Genomic DNA, 16,189 nt, shown 5'->3' on the forward strand with positions numbered 1-16,189 from the left:
TAAAAATGTTTATTTATTTTAATGAGAGAGAGAGAGAACATGAGCGGGGAAGGGGCAGAAAGAGAGAGAGAGAGAGAGAGAGAGAGAGTCCCAAGCAGGGTCCACCCTCTCAGCACAGAGCCTGACGAGGGTCTTGAACCCGTGAACCATGAGATTTTGACCTAAGCTGAAGCCAAGACACTTAACTGACGAAGCCACCCAGGTGCCCCTAGAAGAATCTTAAAATTAATATCAAGTGCCATTTTGGGGTCCCCTTAACCATTTCCTTATAATTTCAATAGCTTATGGAAGTGACGGGGAAAAATCAGGATGAATGCATAGTGGCCCTACATGACTGTAATGGAGATGTGAACAAAGCTATCAATATATTGCTGGAAGGGAATTCAGACACGGTAAGTATTATTATTATTAATTGTTTTGCAGTGCTAAGATTTGTCTCCAATTCCATATTGCATTTTGAACTTCACCTTTTTGGGGGTGAGGGGTGGAGGGAGTTATGGGTTCCATTCCATATTTGTTTTAAGACCAGAAAGAACACTAACCTGAAATGACTGTTTTTGTTATATATGGTTTCTTCATGAAGTTGTAGAATCTGAAGACTCGAAAGAGAACTTGGTCATCTACTCCAGCCTTACACAGTTTCCAAATTCTCTGGGCCTGTGGACATTTTCACCACCTGAAAAACTTCTCTTGGCTTCACTGCTCATGTTTCTTCATCTCAGTCGTCACCTCTTACTACTTCTTATATCTCTAGACTAACAGAAAACCAGGATTTGCTGGTATATCTATTTGCTTATGTGTGAATATTCTACAGACAAATTTTGAGAGATAGATATAAGGAAAAAAAGTGTGGGTTTTTTTTTTTGTTGTTGTTGTTTTTTCATTAGCTTAGTAAAGGTTTGAGGTAAGCACACTAAAGCTCCTCCCTTTTATTTTAGGAAGGATATAACTAAAGGCACAGTAGGCAGTTGTTAGCCCTAATCTTTTGATTTCTACATGGAGATTGCACAATATTTCATTTGTATTTTGAAATTGAAACCATCTTAGAGTAGATTTAAAACAAATAATGATGCACCTTAAAAGGAGTATGCAAATGAACACAACCAGAAATGCTTTCTTTGTCAGTGTTCAAGTTTAATCAAGTTCTCATTTTTAAGGATAGGCTATATAAAAATGAACTGTTGTGAGTATTTTGAAAGTATAACAAGTATCTTTAATATGAAGAAAGCAGAAAGAGTCTTATAATTATAAAAATGAGATAATTGGGAATATACTTCACTATTTGAGTATAGCAAGATCTGTGAGTAAAATTCCATTCACGATAACACTAGTCAACATGGTAAACTACCAAATATGTCAGTTTGTTGGGAAAATACGTCATATTAAGCAATGAAATAAAATTTAGAATTTTTGTTTGCTGACACTTAGGCCTATGTTTTCTAGGGAATGTGTTTACCACACTACTAATGGTTGCAGTGTAGAATGGCTCTCTGTTGTTTCTTTTCTTTTGTTTTCTTTTTTTTAATGTTTATTTTGAGAGACCATGTGAGTGGGGGAGGGGTAGAGAGGGAGAGAGAATCCCAAGCAGGCTCCCACCTGTCAGCGCAGAGCCCAATGGGGATTCAGTCCTATGAACTGTGAGATCATGACCTGAGCCGAAATCTAGATTCAGATGCTCAACCATCTGAACCATGCTGGAACCCCATCTCTGATTTTCAAAATGAGCTGAAGAGCTAAACTATCCTCCTATTTACATATTTAAAAAAATTACTCTGCATAAAGGAAATATTTCCAAATCATTAATTTGAGGGTCTGTTCTCTTTTTTATGGTAGAGGTAGGCCAAGGTACTACTTTGTGTTGCCTTCCCTTTAGCTCCAGCAGACTTTATTCCTTTTTTGTAGTAGTTGGGTGGGTTTTTAAGTCTTAAATGAAATGTCCAGTTCTCTCTTCTATTTAGTTTTACTTCTTCTGCTCATTTGAGACTGAACCCAGAGGAGTTACTTCTGGGTTGAATGATGAAGAATATATCTTTGGTTATCTTGAACCTGGAAACCACAAAGTGGGGTCAGATCTGGTTTAATTTCTTCACATATCAGAATATAGCAAATTGCAGCCTGAATAAATACACAAAAGAATATGTTTGTTGAGAGATGAGAAGGCTGTGGGGGAAATGAAGAGGCAGAGGCAAAGTCTTTTTGAAACCTTGGTTTGTTAAGCTTCATGCTATGGTACATCTTTTCTTTGATAGTATTTGCCTTATATCCTGCCTGGTTGTTGTTTGCAGCAGCCATGACTAACCAGTTGTAAGGAATATCTTCCCCTGACTGGGGTAGAATTTATTGGGGGTTGAGGTACTAGTCAATGTAAACACTGTAGGATTGGTAGAGCAAGAACATTTAAAATAAACCACAAAAGGGGGATGCCTGGGTGGTTGAGATGGTTAATGTCTGACTTTGGCTCAGGTCATTATCTTCCAGTTCATGAGTTTGAGCCCTGCCTCAGGTTCTGTGCTGACAGCTGGACCCTTGAGCCTTCTTTGGATTCTGTGTCTCCATCTCTCTCTGCTCCTCTTCTGCTTGTGCTCTTTCTCTTTCTCTCAAAAATGAGTGAACATTAAAAAATTTTTTTCAATAAACCATGAAAGCAAACAAATCTGTTTTATCCTCTTGGCTAACCTTATTTCATTCAGGATCCTCTGAAACCAAATTATTTCTTTGAAACAACCACATGCGAAGTAACTGCTTGAGCTAAAGCCGACCCCACATGATTTCTTTGAAAAAAGTAATGTTAAGTGGAAATGTTCATGCTTTTTTTTTTTTTAAGGGTCAGTGTCTTTCTCACGGAAGAGTAGCTGTCACAAAAGAAAACATTAAACGTGATCATAAGTGCTAAACCTTTCGTTTCATTATAATGCTGTTTTGAGTGACAGAATAGTTTTGAAATATCAGTCTCTTGCATTAATGTTCTTTTTTTTCCCCCCAAGTAATTTGTTTGTGTTGTGTAGTTCCTGGCAAATATAAGGAGGTGGGAGAGTGATTTTTAATTAGCTGGCCTGGAAAGTTGCGTTTCTGATTAGTAAATGTGTCTGGGAGGGCCATCCCTCTGAGAACTTCTTCAGACCTGTTCTATAAGTAGCAGCAAAATATAGATAACAAAATATATATAGAAAATATAGATTGTTAGAAGTTCTATTGAAAATTTTTTATAATTATTTGGTTCGTGTTGAAAGCTTGTGTGCATGCTCATAGACTGTTCTGTCTGCGATATTGTCTTTAGCATTTACAGTGGTGTTAGATCAGTTGCCCTTAAGTTTGCTTTCCTTACTTTGCCCCACAAATAAGTTCTTGTCAGTCTTTGTAGAGTTCACAAGCCAAGACTTGCTTATGGGCATCCTGAATGAAATGGGCTCAGATGTTTTACATATAGAGAGTATGTCCCTTTATAATGATTGAGTACCTTTAGGTTTGGCCATGTAAAGACATTATAAATTGTATACATATGCACCTTGTGCTGACTCTACTGTGTATAATTTTCTAGGACCTCTATAATTTACTTTTTCTCTTGTTAAGAGGACAGGATTCTATCTTAGATAAGATTCTTGTTTATTCATATTAGTGAAAATAAGTTGAGTTTGTACAGTACAGAATTATTTTTCTGGAATAAATAAGCTTTATTTAATAAAAAAAGCAATGCAGAATGATAAAAAAATTAAATCATATTAATGTCCTTATTTAACTGTACCTAGCTTCCTTCAGTATATACATAGGCTTTCATTTGAACTAAAAAAATGTAATCCTATTTTATACAGTTTGTTGGATAGTTGGCTACACTTCTGTCATAGGTCTCTTTTTGTGTATACCTGGATAACTCTTTAAGTGGCTATATATTGCTCTTTTTATGGATATTTTAGGGTAGATAGTCTCTTAAGCTAGATATTTGCAGACTCCCTACCCCCGTTTTATTGTACTGTTGCATATAAATGTTCGCACAATTATAAAATTATTTTCTGTAAATAAAGGCCTGGAACTAAATTTTCTGGGTCAAAAGCTGTAAACTTAATTAGTTTGAGTACTATTCCTAGGTTGACTTGCAAGAAGGTTAAAATAGCTGCATACTCCTCAGAACCGAACATACCTGATTATTCTGCTGAAACTGTTAGTTGTTCATTTTTAAAAATGTGTATCAAGCTTAATGGTAGAAAATAACTTGTTTTAATGTGTATTTTTTCCATATCCAGTGATTTTATATTTAGGTATACGTAGGTTCAGCAGAGGTTTGTAGATGTTGGAAAAATTCCTTCTAAAAAAGGGTTTTAACTCTGGGCTTCACCATTTGGAAGTAATTCAGCTATATGTTTCTTTAATTTTAGTTAATTAATTTCCAGTGCTTTTCTTTACTTGGATATATACAATGTTAGTGATTTCCTTTTATTCTAAGATTTTTTTAAAGCTTAATATAGTTATTGCTCTTACTTTGGGATTGAATCACTTCAGATCTCTTGAGAAATGAGTTAAATAATGACAAAGTAAATAGAAACAAATGGGCCAGTTTTGGGATTTCTCAGTAACATACCTTTATTGATATCCTAATGTTCACTTATTTTCCCAAGAATGTTGTGTTCTTTCTCAGCAATTTACATACATATGATTGATTTGATTTCAGTCACTATTAGAGGAGAGGCAGAGAAGGGAGGTGATATAAATAATCTGACTTCTCATTAGAACAGGTCTTTGAAGTCAAACTTTTGGGTACTTAGTTTATTATTTTTTTTATGTTTAATTATTCTTGAGAGAGAGAGAGAGAGAGAGAGAGAGAGACCAAGTGCGGGTGGGGGAGGGGCAGAGAGAGAGAGACACACACAGAATCTAGAGCAGGCTCAGGCTCTGGGCTGTCTTTGGGTACTTTGTTTAAAACAAACAAAAAACAAATTTTATTTGCCTACCATTAAATTTTTTTAGATGATTGGGGCGCCTGGGTGGCTTAGTCGGTTAAGCGTCCGACTTTCGCTTAGGTCATGATCTCGCAGTTCGTGGGTTCGAGCCCCGCATCGGGCTCTGTGCTGACTGCCGGCTCAGAGCCTGGAGCCTGTTTCAATCTGTGACTCCCTCTCTCTCTGACCCTCCCCTGCTCACGCTGTCTCTCTCTCTCTTAGAAATAAAACATTAAAAAAAAAAAAATTAAAAAAAAAAAAAAAATTTTTTTAGATGATTACTTTGGTTAAGTGAATAGAGCAAGTTGCATTTCTGAGATTTTATGGAGTATTTTAAAATAATTTTGTATTCTTTGAGCAAATCTACTTATTAATAGGCTTAAGGCCTACTGATAAAAGGGAGGATGGCATTGTGTGGGAGCTTAGGGGAAATGTCAGTTACTGTAGTCTTAAATCATAGGTAAAAGCCGTAAAGTACAGGAAAAGGCTCTATGGTGGGACAACACACAGTATGTTAATTAAGCTAGCTGCTGTACTCTGTTGTGATGTATCTAGAAATAGGAGCTTAGCAAGAGGTTTCTTGTCTTTATCATCAGAGGATAAGAATTAAAATGTTAGGCAAGTGAGTTGCAAGGCATGGGTAATTAGGTCTGAAAGATGTGCACACCCTTCATGATTGTATACACTTAGAACGACAGCTCTGACCATTCTTATCTTTGGTAGACTTCATGGGAGACTGTAGGGGGGAAGAAGAAGAATTTTGGAAAAGAAAGTTCAGAGAACAAAGAGAATAGAGAGAAGAGAAGTGAGAGAGAAATAAACCGTGGACGTGGAAATAACAACCGGAAAGGAAGAGGTGGCAATCGTGGGAGAGAGTGTAAGTACATTTCTTCTCAGTTTTTTGTTAAGAGAATTCTTATGACACCAAGAAGCTGAAAGAGTGGTCCAGTGAATGCCCATAAGTCTAGTTCCTCAATGCAGTGTTTGTCTTTATAGTTAACACTTAATGAGCTACAACTAAGTAGTTCATTAGAATCCTAACTGATGCAATTCCGTATTAGCACTTAACCTGAGCTGTAGGTAATCGTGTTGTGTCACTTAAGACGGTTTTCTGTTATGTATCAAGTGTATCCTCTAATTTTTTTTTAATGTTTATTTATGTTGAGAGAGAGAGATTCTCAAGGTGGCTCCCGACTGTCTGTGCAGAGCCTGATGTGGGGTTCAAACTCACAAACCGTGAGACCATGACCTGAGCTGAAATCAAGAGTCAGGTGCTTAACCAGCTGAGCTACCCAGGCACCCCAAGTGTATCTTCTAATTTTAAAGGAGGTTTTTCATTCATTGGTAGATGATGCTGTTTATTCTTCCCACTTAAGAGGTACTAGTTGTATAAGCAAGGGTTAGATAAAAAGGTAGATTGTCATATAGGGAAGATTTTCATTATTCTTTCATTTGATTCAGATTTTGTAATCATTTACACATAGCAACACTACCTGCTGTGCAGACATACCGAAGTAGCTAAATTATGAGTGAATAAAAGGTAAATATTTGATACATCATCTTAGAGAGTTTTGCTAATTTATTTATTCCATAGATGTTTACCTACAATGTGGCTGGTATCTAATAGGCATAGGGCAATGAATAAAACAAATATTTACATTCCTAAGTAGGGTGAGATATAACAATAAGAAAAGAAATAACATGTTTTGAAGGAACATTATATTTTAATGTTATATGTGGAGATTATGCTATGGGGAGGAACAAAGGCAGCAAGATCAGGATTTGAGGGAGGTATTTGGCAAATTTATTTATTTAATTTTTTTAAAGTTCATTTATTTAGAGAGAGAGAGTGTAAATGAGAGAGGCAGGGGCAGAGAGAGGAGAGAGAATCCTAAGTGGGCTCTGTGTTGAAGCACAAATGTGAGGCTGAAACCCATGAACTGTAAGATCATGATCTGAGCCAGAACCAAGAGTCAGATGCTTAACCAGCTGAGCCACCTAGGCGCCTCAGGGAGGGGTTTGCCAAATTTAAATGGAGCAGCCAAAAAAGGCACTCAGGGGACAACAACATTGATTCATAGGATTTAGACCCTGTGAAAGAGATGAAGAGAGAAAGCTGCGTCAGTATTCCACATGAATATTCTATACAGTCATTAATTGCAATATAGGGATGAGGAGAAGACAAGACTGTGTTGACATATCCTGGACAGCATCTAAAGAATCATAAGATGTGGTCTCCAACATAAGTTTTCCAGCAACTCACTATTTTCTTGGTATTGGTGTTTTACTATTCTATGCCTTTCTAGGCTTTGAACATAACCAAAAAGCCAGTGTTGTGTGTTATGTAGCTGGATAAGCAGTTTTTTGAAGCAAACTTGATTTAGGGGAGGGCAGGTTCAACTAGAAGAAAGAAAAAGTGGTACATCATTTTTATTTCCCTACAGAATTTTCACTTATGAATTTAAGCAAGATGTGCTGTCATCATTTTTAAAAACATTTTTTTATTTTTACAAATAGTTTATTGTCAAGTTGGTTTCCATATAACACCCAGTGCTCATCCCCACAAGTGCCCTCCTTCATGCCCATCTTCCCCCTCCCCCCACACACCCATCAGTCCTCAGTTCTCAGCATTCAAGAGTCTCTCATGGTTTGCCTCTCTCCCCCTCCCCCACTATTTCCCCCCTTCTTCTCCCCCATGGTCCTCTGTTAAGTTCCTCCTAATCCTCCTATACGTGCAAACATATGGCATTTGTCCTTCTCTGCCTGACTTATTTCGCTCGGCATAACACCCTCAAGGTCCTAAAAACATTTTTTAAATGTTGATTTATTTTGAGAGAGAAAGAGCACGAATAGGGAAGGGGTAGAGAGGGAGAGAGAGAATCCCAAGCATATAGAGTCTGATGTGACGATCTCACGAACCTTGAGATCATGACCTGAGCTGAAATCAAGAATCAGATGCTTAACTGACTGAGCCACCCAGGTGCCCCACTGTCATCAGGTTTTGAGCCACTTTTATCTGGTGGTGTTTTTTCCTGTTATCTAATCCATATGGTATAATGTTAGTCTTTAAAAAAGTCTTTTTGTCCTTGCCTTTGATAATTCTTACATAACAATTATGTACAAGAGGTGCTCTTTTCTTCCGTAGTTAGAGGCGAAGAAAATGGAATTGATTGTAATCAAGGGGACAAGCCTTCAGACCGGGGCAAGCGAACCCGTGGCAGAGGTAAGACAGTATAAAGGGGGAAGGAGATGGTTGTGACTGGAAGAAGGAACAGGCTAGTGGGGTACTTATTTCTCCAATAAGGCATGGCAGTGTACTCTAAAAGAATGGTTGATCTGCAGTTTTTAGATTTGTTTACTGATTGCTATGAATGAGCTGTTTGGATTCATGTAATTTTGAGGAGACTTTGTGGTTGTTTTTATTTTTTATTTTTTTATTTTTATTTTTTTTGTTTTTAGTTTTTAAATAAACCAAGAAAGCCCTTAAAAAATCTTTTTTATTGTTTATTTTTGAGATAGAGTGTGAGCAAGGGAGGGGCAAAGAGAGAGACACCCACAGAATCTGAAGCAGGCTCCAGGCTCCAAGCCATCAGCATGGAGCCCAATGCGGGGCTCAAACCCGCTGACTATAAGCCAAAGTCGGACGCTCAACCAGCTGAGCCACCCAGGCGCCCCGCCAAGAAAGCCCTTTAAATGAATACTTTAAAAGTTGAAGTTCTGATCAAAAAGTTACTAAATTCTCCTTTTTTGGATTTTAACAGATGTGTTTTACTCATATGATACTGGTTTTATTTTATTTTTTTAAAGCTTATATTGAGAGAGAGAGAAAGAGAGCACAGGAGGGGCAGATAGGGAGAGAGAGGATCCTAAGCAAGCCTGACAGTCTTGATGTTGATGTAGGACTTGATCTTAATATAGGACTCAATGTTGACATGGGAGCCTATCTCATGAACTGTGAGATCATAACCTGAACTGAAATCAAGAGTCAGAGTCTCAACTGACTGAACCACTCAGGCACCCCATGTTAGTGATCATTTCTTAACAGTCATTAATTTGGTATGTCATTAAGCCACTTTAATAATGTAATTTCATATTCTTTAGAGATGTGACTGAATTTTCTCAGGGTTCGAAAATCAGGATACACAATGTAATATGCCGATGCTACCTTGGTTCAGTGGATGAGCTACCTGAACTGACATTTTGTTTGATCTATTTTTTAATTGTTTTTCTTTTTCTTAATGTTCATTTTTGAGACAGAGGCAGAGCATGAGTGGTGGGAGGGGCAGAGAGAGAGGGAGACACAGAATTTGAATAGGATCCAGGCTCTGAGCTGTCAGCACAGAGCCTGACGCAGGGCTCGAACCCATGAACCGTGAGATCATGACCTGAACCAGAGTCGGATGCTTAACCAACTGAGCCACCCAGGCACCCCTTGTTTTTATTTTTTAAGGTTTTATTTGTATATAATCTCTACACCCAACATGGATCTCAAACTCAAAACTCCTAGATAAGAATTACATGCTCTGCCAACTGGCCAGATGCCCCTTTTTGATGCATTGTTACATGCACTTGTGACTGTTCTCCATATAAACAGTTCATAGTGACAGAATTTTTGATCATCAGTGTTATTAAGCACAGAAATAATGTAGACAGTATATATCCTACCACCAACTACCTTGGCTGTTTATTAAACTGTCATTTTTTATTAAAATTCTATATAGGCCAAAGGTAAATGATATCCAGAAATCAGAGAAGGGCAGAACTGTGTACTGCTTTGCCAGGGACGGTCAAAATAAGATTGGAATTATCTAACAGATTTTAATTATAATTCCCTTTTGTAGCCTTTTAAAATTATGATCAATTTTGGAAGTGTCTGGCTGTCTTAGTTGGTGAAGTGTGTGATTCTTGATCTCAAGATTGTGAGTTCAAGCCCCATGTTGGGTTTAGAGAGTACTTAAAAATTATGATCAATTTCAAACTTAGACCAAAGTGGAGAGAGTAGTTAATTGAACCATATGTACACTCCCTCTTAGTCAACAATACCTAAGGATTTTTAGCCATTTTGGCTTTATATGTCTCTTTCTACCTTCTCTGCAGACATTTTTAAGTCATAGTAAACTTTTGGTGCCATCTAATAGTCAACTCATGCATAAATTTCCTGATTATTTAAAAAGTGTCTTTTCATAGTTGATTTCTTTGAATCAGGATTGAAACAAGGTTTATACATTGCATGTTTTGATTCTCTTCAATCTAGAATATTTTTCTCCCTAACTTCTCTGTATCTCCTCCATTTCTCTTTACCATTGATTTGTTGTCAGACCATGTCATTTGTCCTTTAGGATGTCATGTTTCACACCATGCAGAAAGAGCGGGATAGAGAATCCCAAGCAAGCACTGGGCTGTCAGCGCAGACCCCAATATAGGGCTCGATCCGACAAATCTGGAGATCATAACCTGAGCTGAAATCAGTAGTTGGATGCTTAACTGACTGAGCTATTCAGGCACCCCAGTGAATAGCTTTTCTTTATGAAAAGATGGAAGGACTTAACTAGTGGGTAGCCCTGCAGTCATGTCTGTTTTGAAATGGTCGAATAGCTTATGAGACATTATGTGGATTGAAAGAAGCCAAACCAAGTAAAATTATATATAATGATGATATTGGCTTGCATTAAAATCCTTGATTCAATACCTAAACCTTTTTTTTTTTTTTAAAAAAAGATTACATTTGGGGCGCCTGGGTGGCTTAGTCGGTTAAGCGTCCGACTTTCGCTTAGGTCATGATCTCGCGGTTCGTGGGTTCGAGCCCCGCGTCAGGCTCTGTGCTGACTGCCAGCTCAGAGCCTGGAGCCTGTTTCAGAGTCTGTATCTCCCTCTCTCTCTTACCCTCTCCTGCTCACGCTGTCTCTCTCTCTCCTAAAAATAAAAAAAAAAAATTAAAAAAAAAAAACTAAAAAAGATTACATTTTATTTCATTTTTAAAATGTTTATTTTACTTTTATTTTTTTAAAGATTTTATTTATTTTGAAAGAGACAGAGACAGCATGAGCAGGGGAGGGGCAGAGAGAGAGGGAGAGAGAGAATCCCAAGCAGGCTCCGCATTGTCAGTGCAGAGCCTGACACGGGGCTTGAAGTCCTGAAACCATGGGATCATGTCATGACCTGAGCTGAAACCAAGAGTCGACTCTTAACTGACTCAGCCACCCAGGTACTCCTTTTAATGTTTATTTTTGAGAGGAAGGGGTTGTGAATGTGTGTGTGCAAGAGAATCTGTGGGGGAGAGGCAGAAATAGTGGGAGAGTATCCCAAACTGCATCTGTGCTGACAATAAAGATCTCGATGTGAGGCTCGATTCCATGAACTGTGAGATCGTGACATGAGCTAAAGTCAAGAGTCAGTTGCCCAGCTGGCTGAGCCACCTAGGCGACGCTATTTTATTTTTTTATTTGAGAGAGAGAGAGAGAGAGAGAACAGGCGAGCGTGTGAGCTGGTTAGAGGGGCAAAGGGAAAAAGAGGGAGAATCTTAAGTAGTCTCCATGCTCATTGCAGAGGCTAACTCGGTGCTTGGTCCTATGACCCTGGGATCATGACCTGAGCCAAAATCAAGAGTGAGCTACCCAAGCTCTCCTAAAGATTTTAATTTCTAAGTAATCTCTACACCCAAAATGGAGTTTGAATTCACAACCCAGAGATCAAGAGCCACTTGCTCTATGGACTGAGCCAGCTAAGGGCCCCAGTACCTAATCCTTGTTAAGAAAGGATATAACGTAGGGGTAAGGGATTCAGATTGATTGTCTCTAAATCAAAATGGACTTAACATTTTTTTATTTTTTATTTTTTTTATGTATATATATATCTTATGTTTATATCTGAGAGAGAGAGAGACAGAGACAGAGACAGACAGCATGAGCAGGGGAGGGTCAGAGAGAGAGGGAGACACAGAATCTGAAACAGGCTCCAGGCTCTGAGCCAGCTGTCAGCACAGAGCCTGATGTGGGGCTTGTACCCATGAACCGTGAGATCATGACCTGAGTGGAAGCCGGATGCTTAACCAACTGAGCCACCCAGGTGCCCCTCTAGGTTTTTTTGTTTTTTTGTTTTTTTAAAGTTTGTTTGAGAAAAAGAGAGTGGGTGTGTGTGCATGAATGAGCTGGGGAAGGGCAGAGAGGAGGAGAGAGTGAGAATCCTAAGCATGCTCTGCACTGTCAGTGGGGAGCCTGATGTGGGCTTGATTTTATGCACTGTGAGATCATGACCTGAGCAGAAATGTGAGTATCCCCACATATAAATGTAAGTGAGTTAAAATTTTTATATCCTAACACCTATACTTAAATATATTTAAGCAGGTTCTTAGAATGGTAGTGGTCTGTGTCTGGAGACTTCTTTGAATTGCTTTGAATCACACATCCAGCAGAGTGCAAGAGGGGAAAAACACTCGGTATTCTGTATATACAAAAACACAATTATTTTGCTTAGTAAATATTAGTACAGTTTGATAGTTAATTGTGCATTTGTCACTTTAATAATTAAAGTGTTTTACTGCTAGGAATTTACCCAAGGGATATAGAAATGCTGAGGCATAGGAGCACATGTACCTCAGTGTTCATAGCAGCACACTCAATAATAGCCAAAACATGGAAAGAGCCTAAGTGTTCATCAGCAGATGAATGGATCAAGAAGATGTGGTTTATCTATACCATGGAATACTACATGGCAATGAGAAACAATGAAATCTGTCCATGTGTAGCAACATGGATGGACCTTGAGGGTGTTATGCTGAGCGAAATAAGTCAGGCAGAGAAGGACAAATAACATATGTTTGCACATATAGGAGGATTAGGAGGAACTTAACGGAGGAACAAGAGGGAGAAGAAGGGAGGAAATGGTGGGGGAAAGGGAGAGAGGCAAACCATGAGAGACTCTTGAATGCTGACAAAAACTGAGGACTGATGGGGGGGGGGGGGGGGGGGGATGGGCATGGAGGAGGACACTTGTGGGGATGAGCACTGAGTGTTATGTGGAAACTAATTTGACAATAAACTATTTGTAAAAAAAAAAAAATTTAAAGTGTTTTATGTTACATGTTTTATGTAACATGTCACTTCCTAGAAGTTTAGTTTTAAGTCATTTAACGTCTTAATTTACTTTCTTGTGGTCTGTTTAATTAGCCTTTTAAAACCATTCATTCTGTCCTTTTGCAGTTTTTTTTGGTTTGTTGTGTAGTATGCAGATTTTAGAGTGTGTACTTAGGGGCACTTTGGTGGCTAAATCTGTTAAGTGTTCAGCTCTTGATTTCTGCTCAGGTCATGGTCTCACGGTTCGTGGCTTTGGACTCCACATGCTGCTTGGGATTCACTCTCATCTCTCTGCCCCTTCCCCTGCTCACACTCATTCTCTTTCTCAAAATAAATAAGTAAACTTTAAAAAGAAATCCAACATATACTTAAAAACAAGTGTAAGCTCTAAAGTATATTCTTAAAACAGTTTTTTATGGTCTCTATTGCCTTTATTCTTTTTTTTTAATGTTTATTTTTGAGAGAGAGAGCGAGCTAGAGCACAAGTGGGGGAGGGGCAGAGAGAGAGAGGGAGACACAGGATCCAAAGCAGGTTCCATGCTCTGAGCTGTCAGCACAGAGCCCAGTGCAGGTCTTGAACTATCGAGCTGCGAGATCATGACCTGAGCCAAAGTCAGATACTTAAACCGGCTGAGCCGCACAGGCACCCCATCTTTTTTTTTTTTAATGTTTATTTTTGAGGAAGTGTGTGTGCAAATGGGGGAGGGGCAGAGAGGGGGACAGAAGATCTGAAGCTGACTCTGCGATGACAGCAGAGAGCCTGATGAGCAGGCTTGAAACTCACAAACCCCGAGATCATGACCTGAGTTGAGATTATGACCTGAATGGATGTCAGTTGCTCAACCAACTGAGCCACCCACGCGTCCCTGCATTTGTTCTTTGATTTTGACCATACTTGTGAGCTCCTCTTACTGACTTCACATTGACTCCCCCTTAGCATACTAATCTACATCTGTGATTTTTTTTTTTTGCTAAAATTTCAAATTGCTAATAAAACTTGTCTTTATTGCCTTCTTTGTATAGTATTGGCTTAAAAAATCTTATGAAACAGTATGGGTTTAATATGGTAACCTAGAATTTCTGGGATACTTTATGTTAAGAATTTGATATCTGTGTTAAATGAAAATTCATACACATAATATGGGAGTATATTTTATAGCATGAAAAGTATGAGCTATAGCAAATGAAGTAAAATTAAATTCCCTTTATATGCCTAGTGTTTCTGTACCATTTGGGGAATGTTTGCTGTATTCAGAGGAGCAAGAGTCAGTGTGACACTTGTAAAGAAGTATTTTACTATAATTGGTTTAAAAGTTTGTTGAGAAGTATCTTGTGAGTTGTGTGTTTTTGTGAGAAAACTACAGCCTCTTTAGAGGAGGTTAGTAGCAGTTGTGCATGGCACTGTTGTCAGTGTCCTGGTCTTTGGTTATTGGTATCAAAATGTTTGGGGCCACCTGGGTGACTTAGTCGGTTAAGTGGCCGACTTCAGCTCAGGTCATGATCTGGTGGTTCGTGGGTTTGAGCCCCGCGTCAGGCTCTGTGCTGACAGCCTGGAGCCTGCTTCAGATTCTGTGTCTCCTTCTCTCTCTGCCTTTCTCTTCCTTGCTCACACTCTGTCTCTCAAAAATAAATAAACATTAAAAAAATATTTGGAACTGTATAAATGTTGACCATTCAAAGGTAACTTAGCTATCAAATAATAATTGTGTTTTGTGTATATAATGTGGAATTTAGCTGATGTATATTAAATATCTACCTCATGATTGGAAATTTTCCTGAATGATTTTGACTAATCCTGAGTTCAGATTGAACACCATGTTAAAAATCTGTGAGATTTGGAGTATTCTGGGTAAAAGTCTTTGTTATGTGACATATAATAGTAAAAACTAAGTATAATTCTGTATTCCAGTAGCCCAAACGGCTCTTTATTAGTATTGTATGTCTTTAGGAATAAGTTTCATTATTTATTTAATTTTAGAGAAAGAGATCCTGAGAGGGGGAGAGAGGCATAGGAAGGGAGTGAGCATATGTTAAGCAGGCTCCCTGCAGAGCATGACTCTTGTTCCCATGCGTTAGCATCATGAAGAGTTGAAATCTAGAGTTGTTGCTCAACTGATTTAGCCACCCAGGCACCTCCTAGTTTCTCTGTTTTTAAAACAATTTAATGCATGAATATGCTCTATATAATACATTTGAAAAGCAATTATTGAGTTCCTATTATGTTGCTAACATTCTAATTTTTAAATTTTTGCATTGTTTTCTATGCCTTCTTGGGCCCTGGTACAAAATGTATTTGACAAAATGTGGTGCTCTTAAATGTATTAATGAATTGCTGTGTTGTTTCCTATAATTGAATAGTGATATTTACATTTTTAAATAAGAGTTTAGGGGTTTTGGGGGGAAGACTCTCATATTTAAGTAATCTCCACACTCAATATGGGACTCAAACTCACAACCCTGAGATGACGAATTGTATGTTCCACTGACTGAGCCAGCCAGGCACTCCAGTAGGAGTTTTGTTTATGAGAAAAAGTTCTGTGTTCATGTAATTAATTGAAGTTACATATCAGTCTTAAATGCAACAACTAATATTTAAATACCTATTGCATTGCTGCAGAGAATGTTGTGAATAAGGTGTGATTCCTCATACCCTGGTTGGGAAAGGAGAAGAGACTGTCAAGTAAAATCACTATTTGACTAAGGGTCTTACCCCTTCTCTCCCTCCTTTTTTTCTTTTTTAAGTAGTAAAGCTGTAAACCCAATGTGGGGCTTGAATTAGATCAAGAGTCACATAATCTACCAACAGAGCCAGCCAAATATGCCACTTGGGTCTATAGATTGAGTGGGCTGGAAGATTCTCGGAGGAGGTGGGATTTAAGCTGAGGAGGAAGAAAGCCATAGGAAAGTTTGGATAGGAATATTCTGTACAGAAGCAGTAGCTAATGTAAATGTGGAAAAGAACTTGGATTTTTTTTACAAAATTAAAAGCTACCTGCTGGAAAATAAAATATACACAAAAGTGCTCATGGTTTGGTTTAAACATTTTACCTTGAAATTAAAAAGTACAGTGTAGGGGCGCCTGGGTGGCTTAGTCGGTTGAGCGTCCGACTTTCACTTAGGTCATGATCTCGCGGTCCGTGGGTTCGAGCCCCGCGTCGGGCTCTGTGCTGACTGCTGGCTCAGAGC

The 16,189-nt window shown here is 38.4% G+C and overlaps 1 protein-coding gene across 6 annotated transcripts in view; it reads left to right on the forward strand.

Moving 5' to 3' along the window:
* UBAP2 (ubiquitin associated protein 2) overlaps positions 1-16,189 on the forward strand; it is a 118,845-nt gene that overhangs the window by 46,151 nt on the left and 56,505 nt on the right. For all 6 annotated transcript variants that reach the window (XM_039247049.1, XM_039247051.1, XM_039247050.1 and 3 more), the window contains exons 4-6: positions 282-392; positions 5,655-5,808; positions 8,077-8,154. In XM_039247049.1, coding sequence (XP_039102980.1) covers positions 282-392; positions 5,655-5,808; positions 8,077-8,154 — 343 coding nt within the window. The remainder of the gene's footprint in view (positions 1-281; positions 393-5,654; positions 5,809-8,076; positions 8,155-16,189) is intronic.

This window comes from Hyaena hyaena, unplaced genomic scaffold, assembly GCF_003009895.1.
Source record: "Hyaena hyaena isolate Hyena2069 unplaced genomic scaffold, ASM300989v1 scaffold_289, whole genome shotgun sequence".
NCBI classification, from domain to species: Eukaryota; Metazoa; Chordata; class Mammalia; order Carnivora; family Hyaenidae; genus Hyaena; species Hyaena hyaena.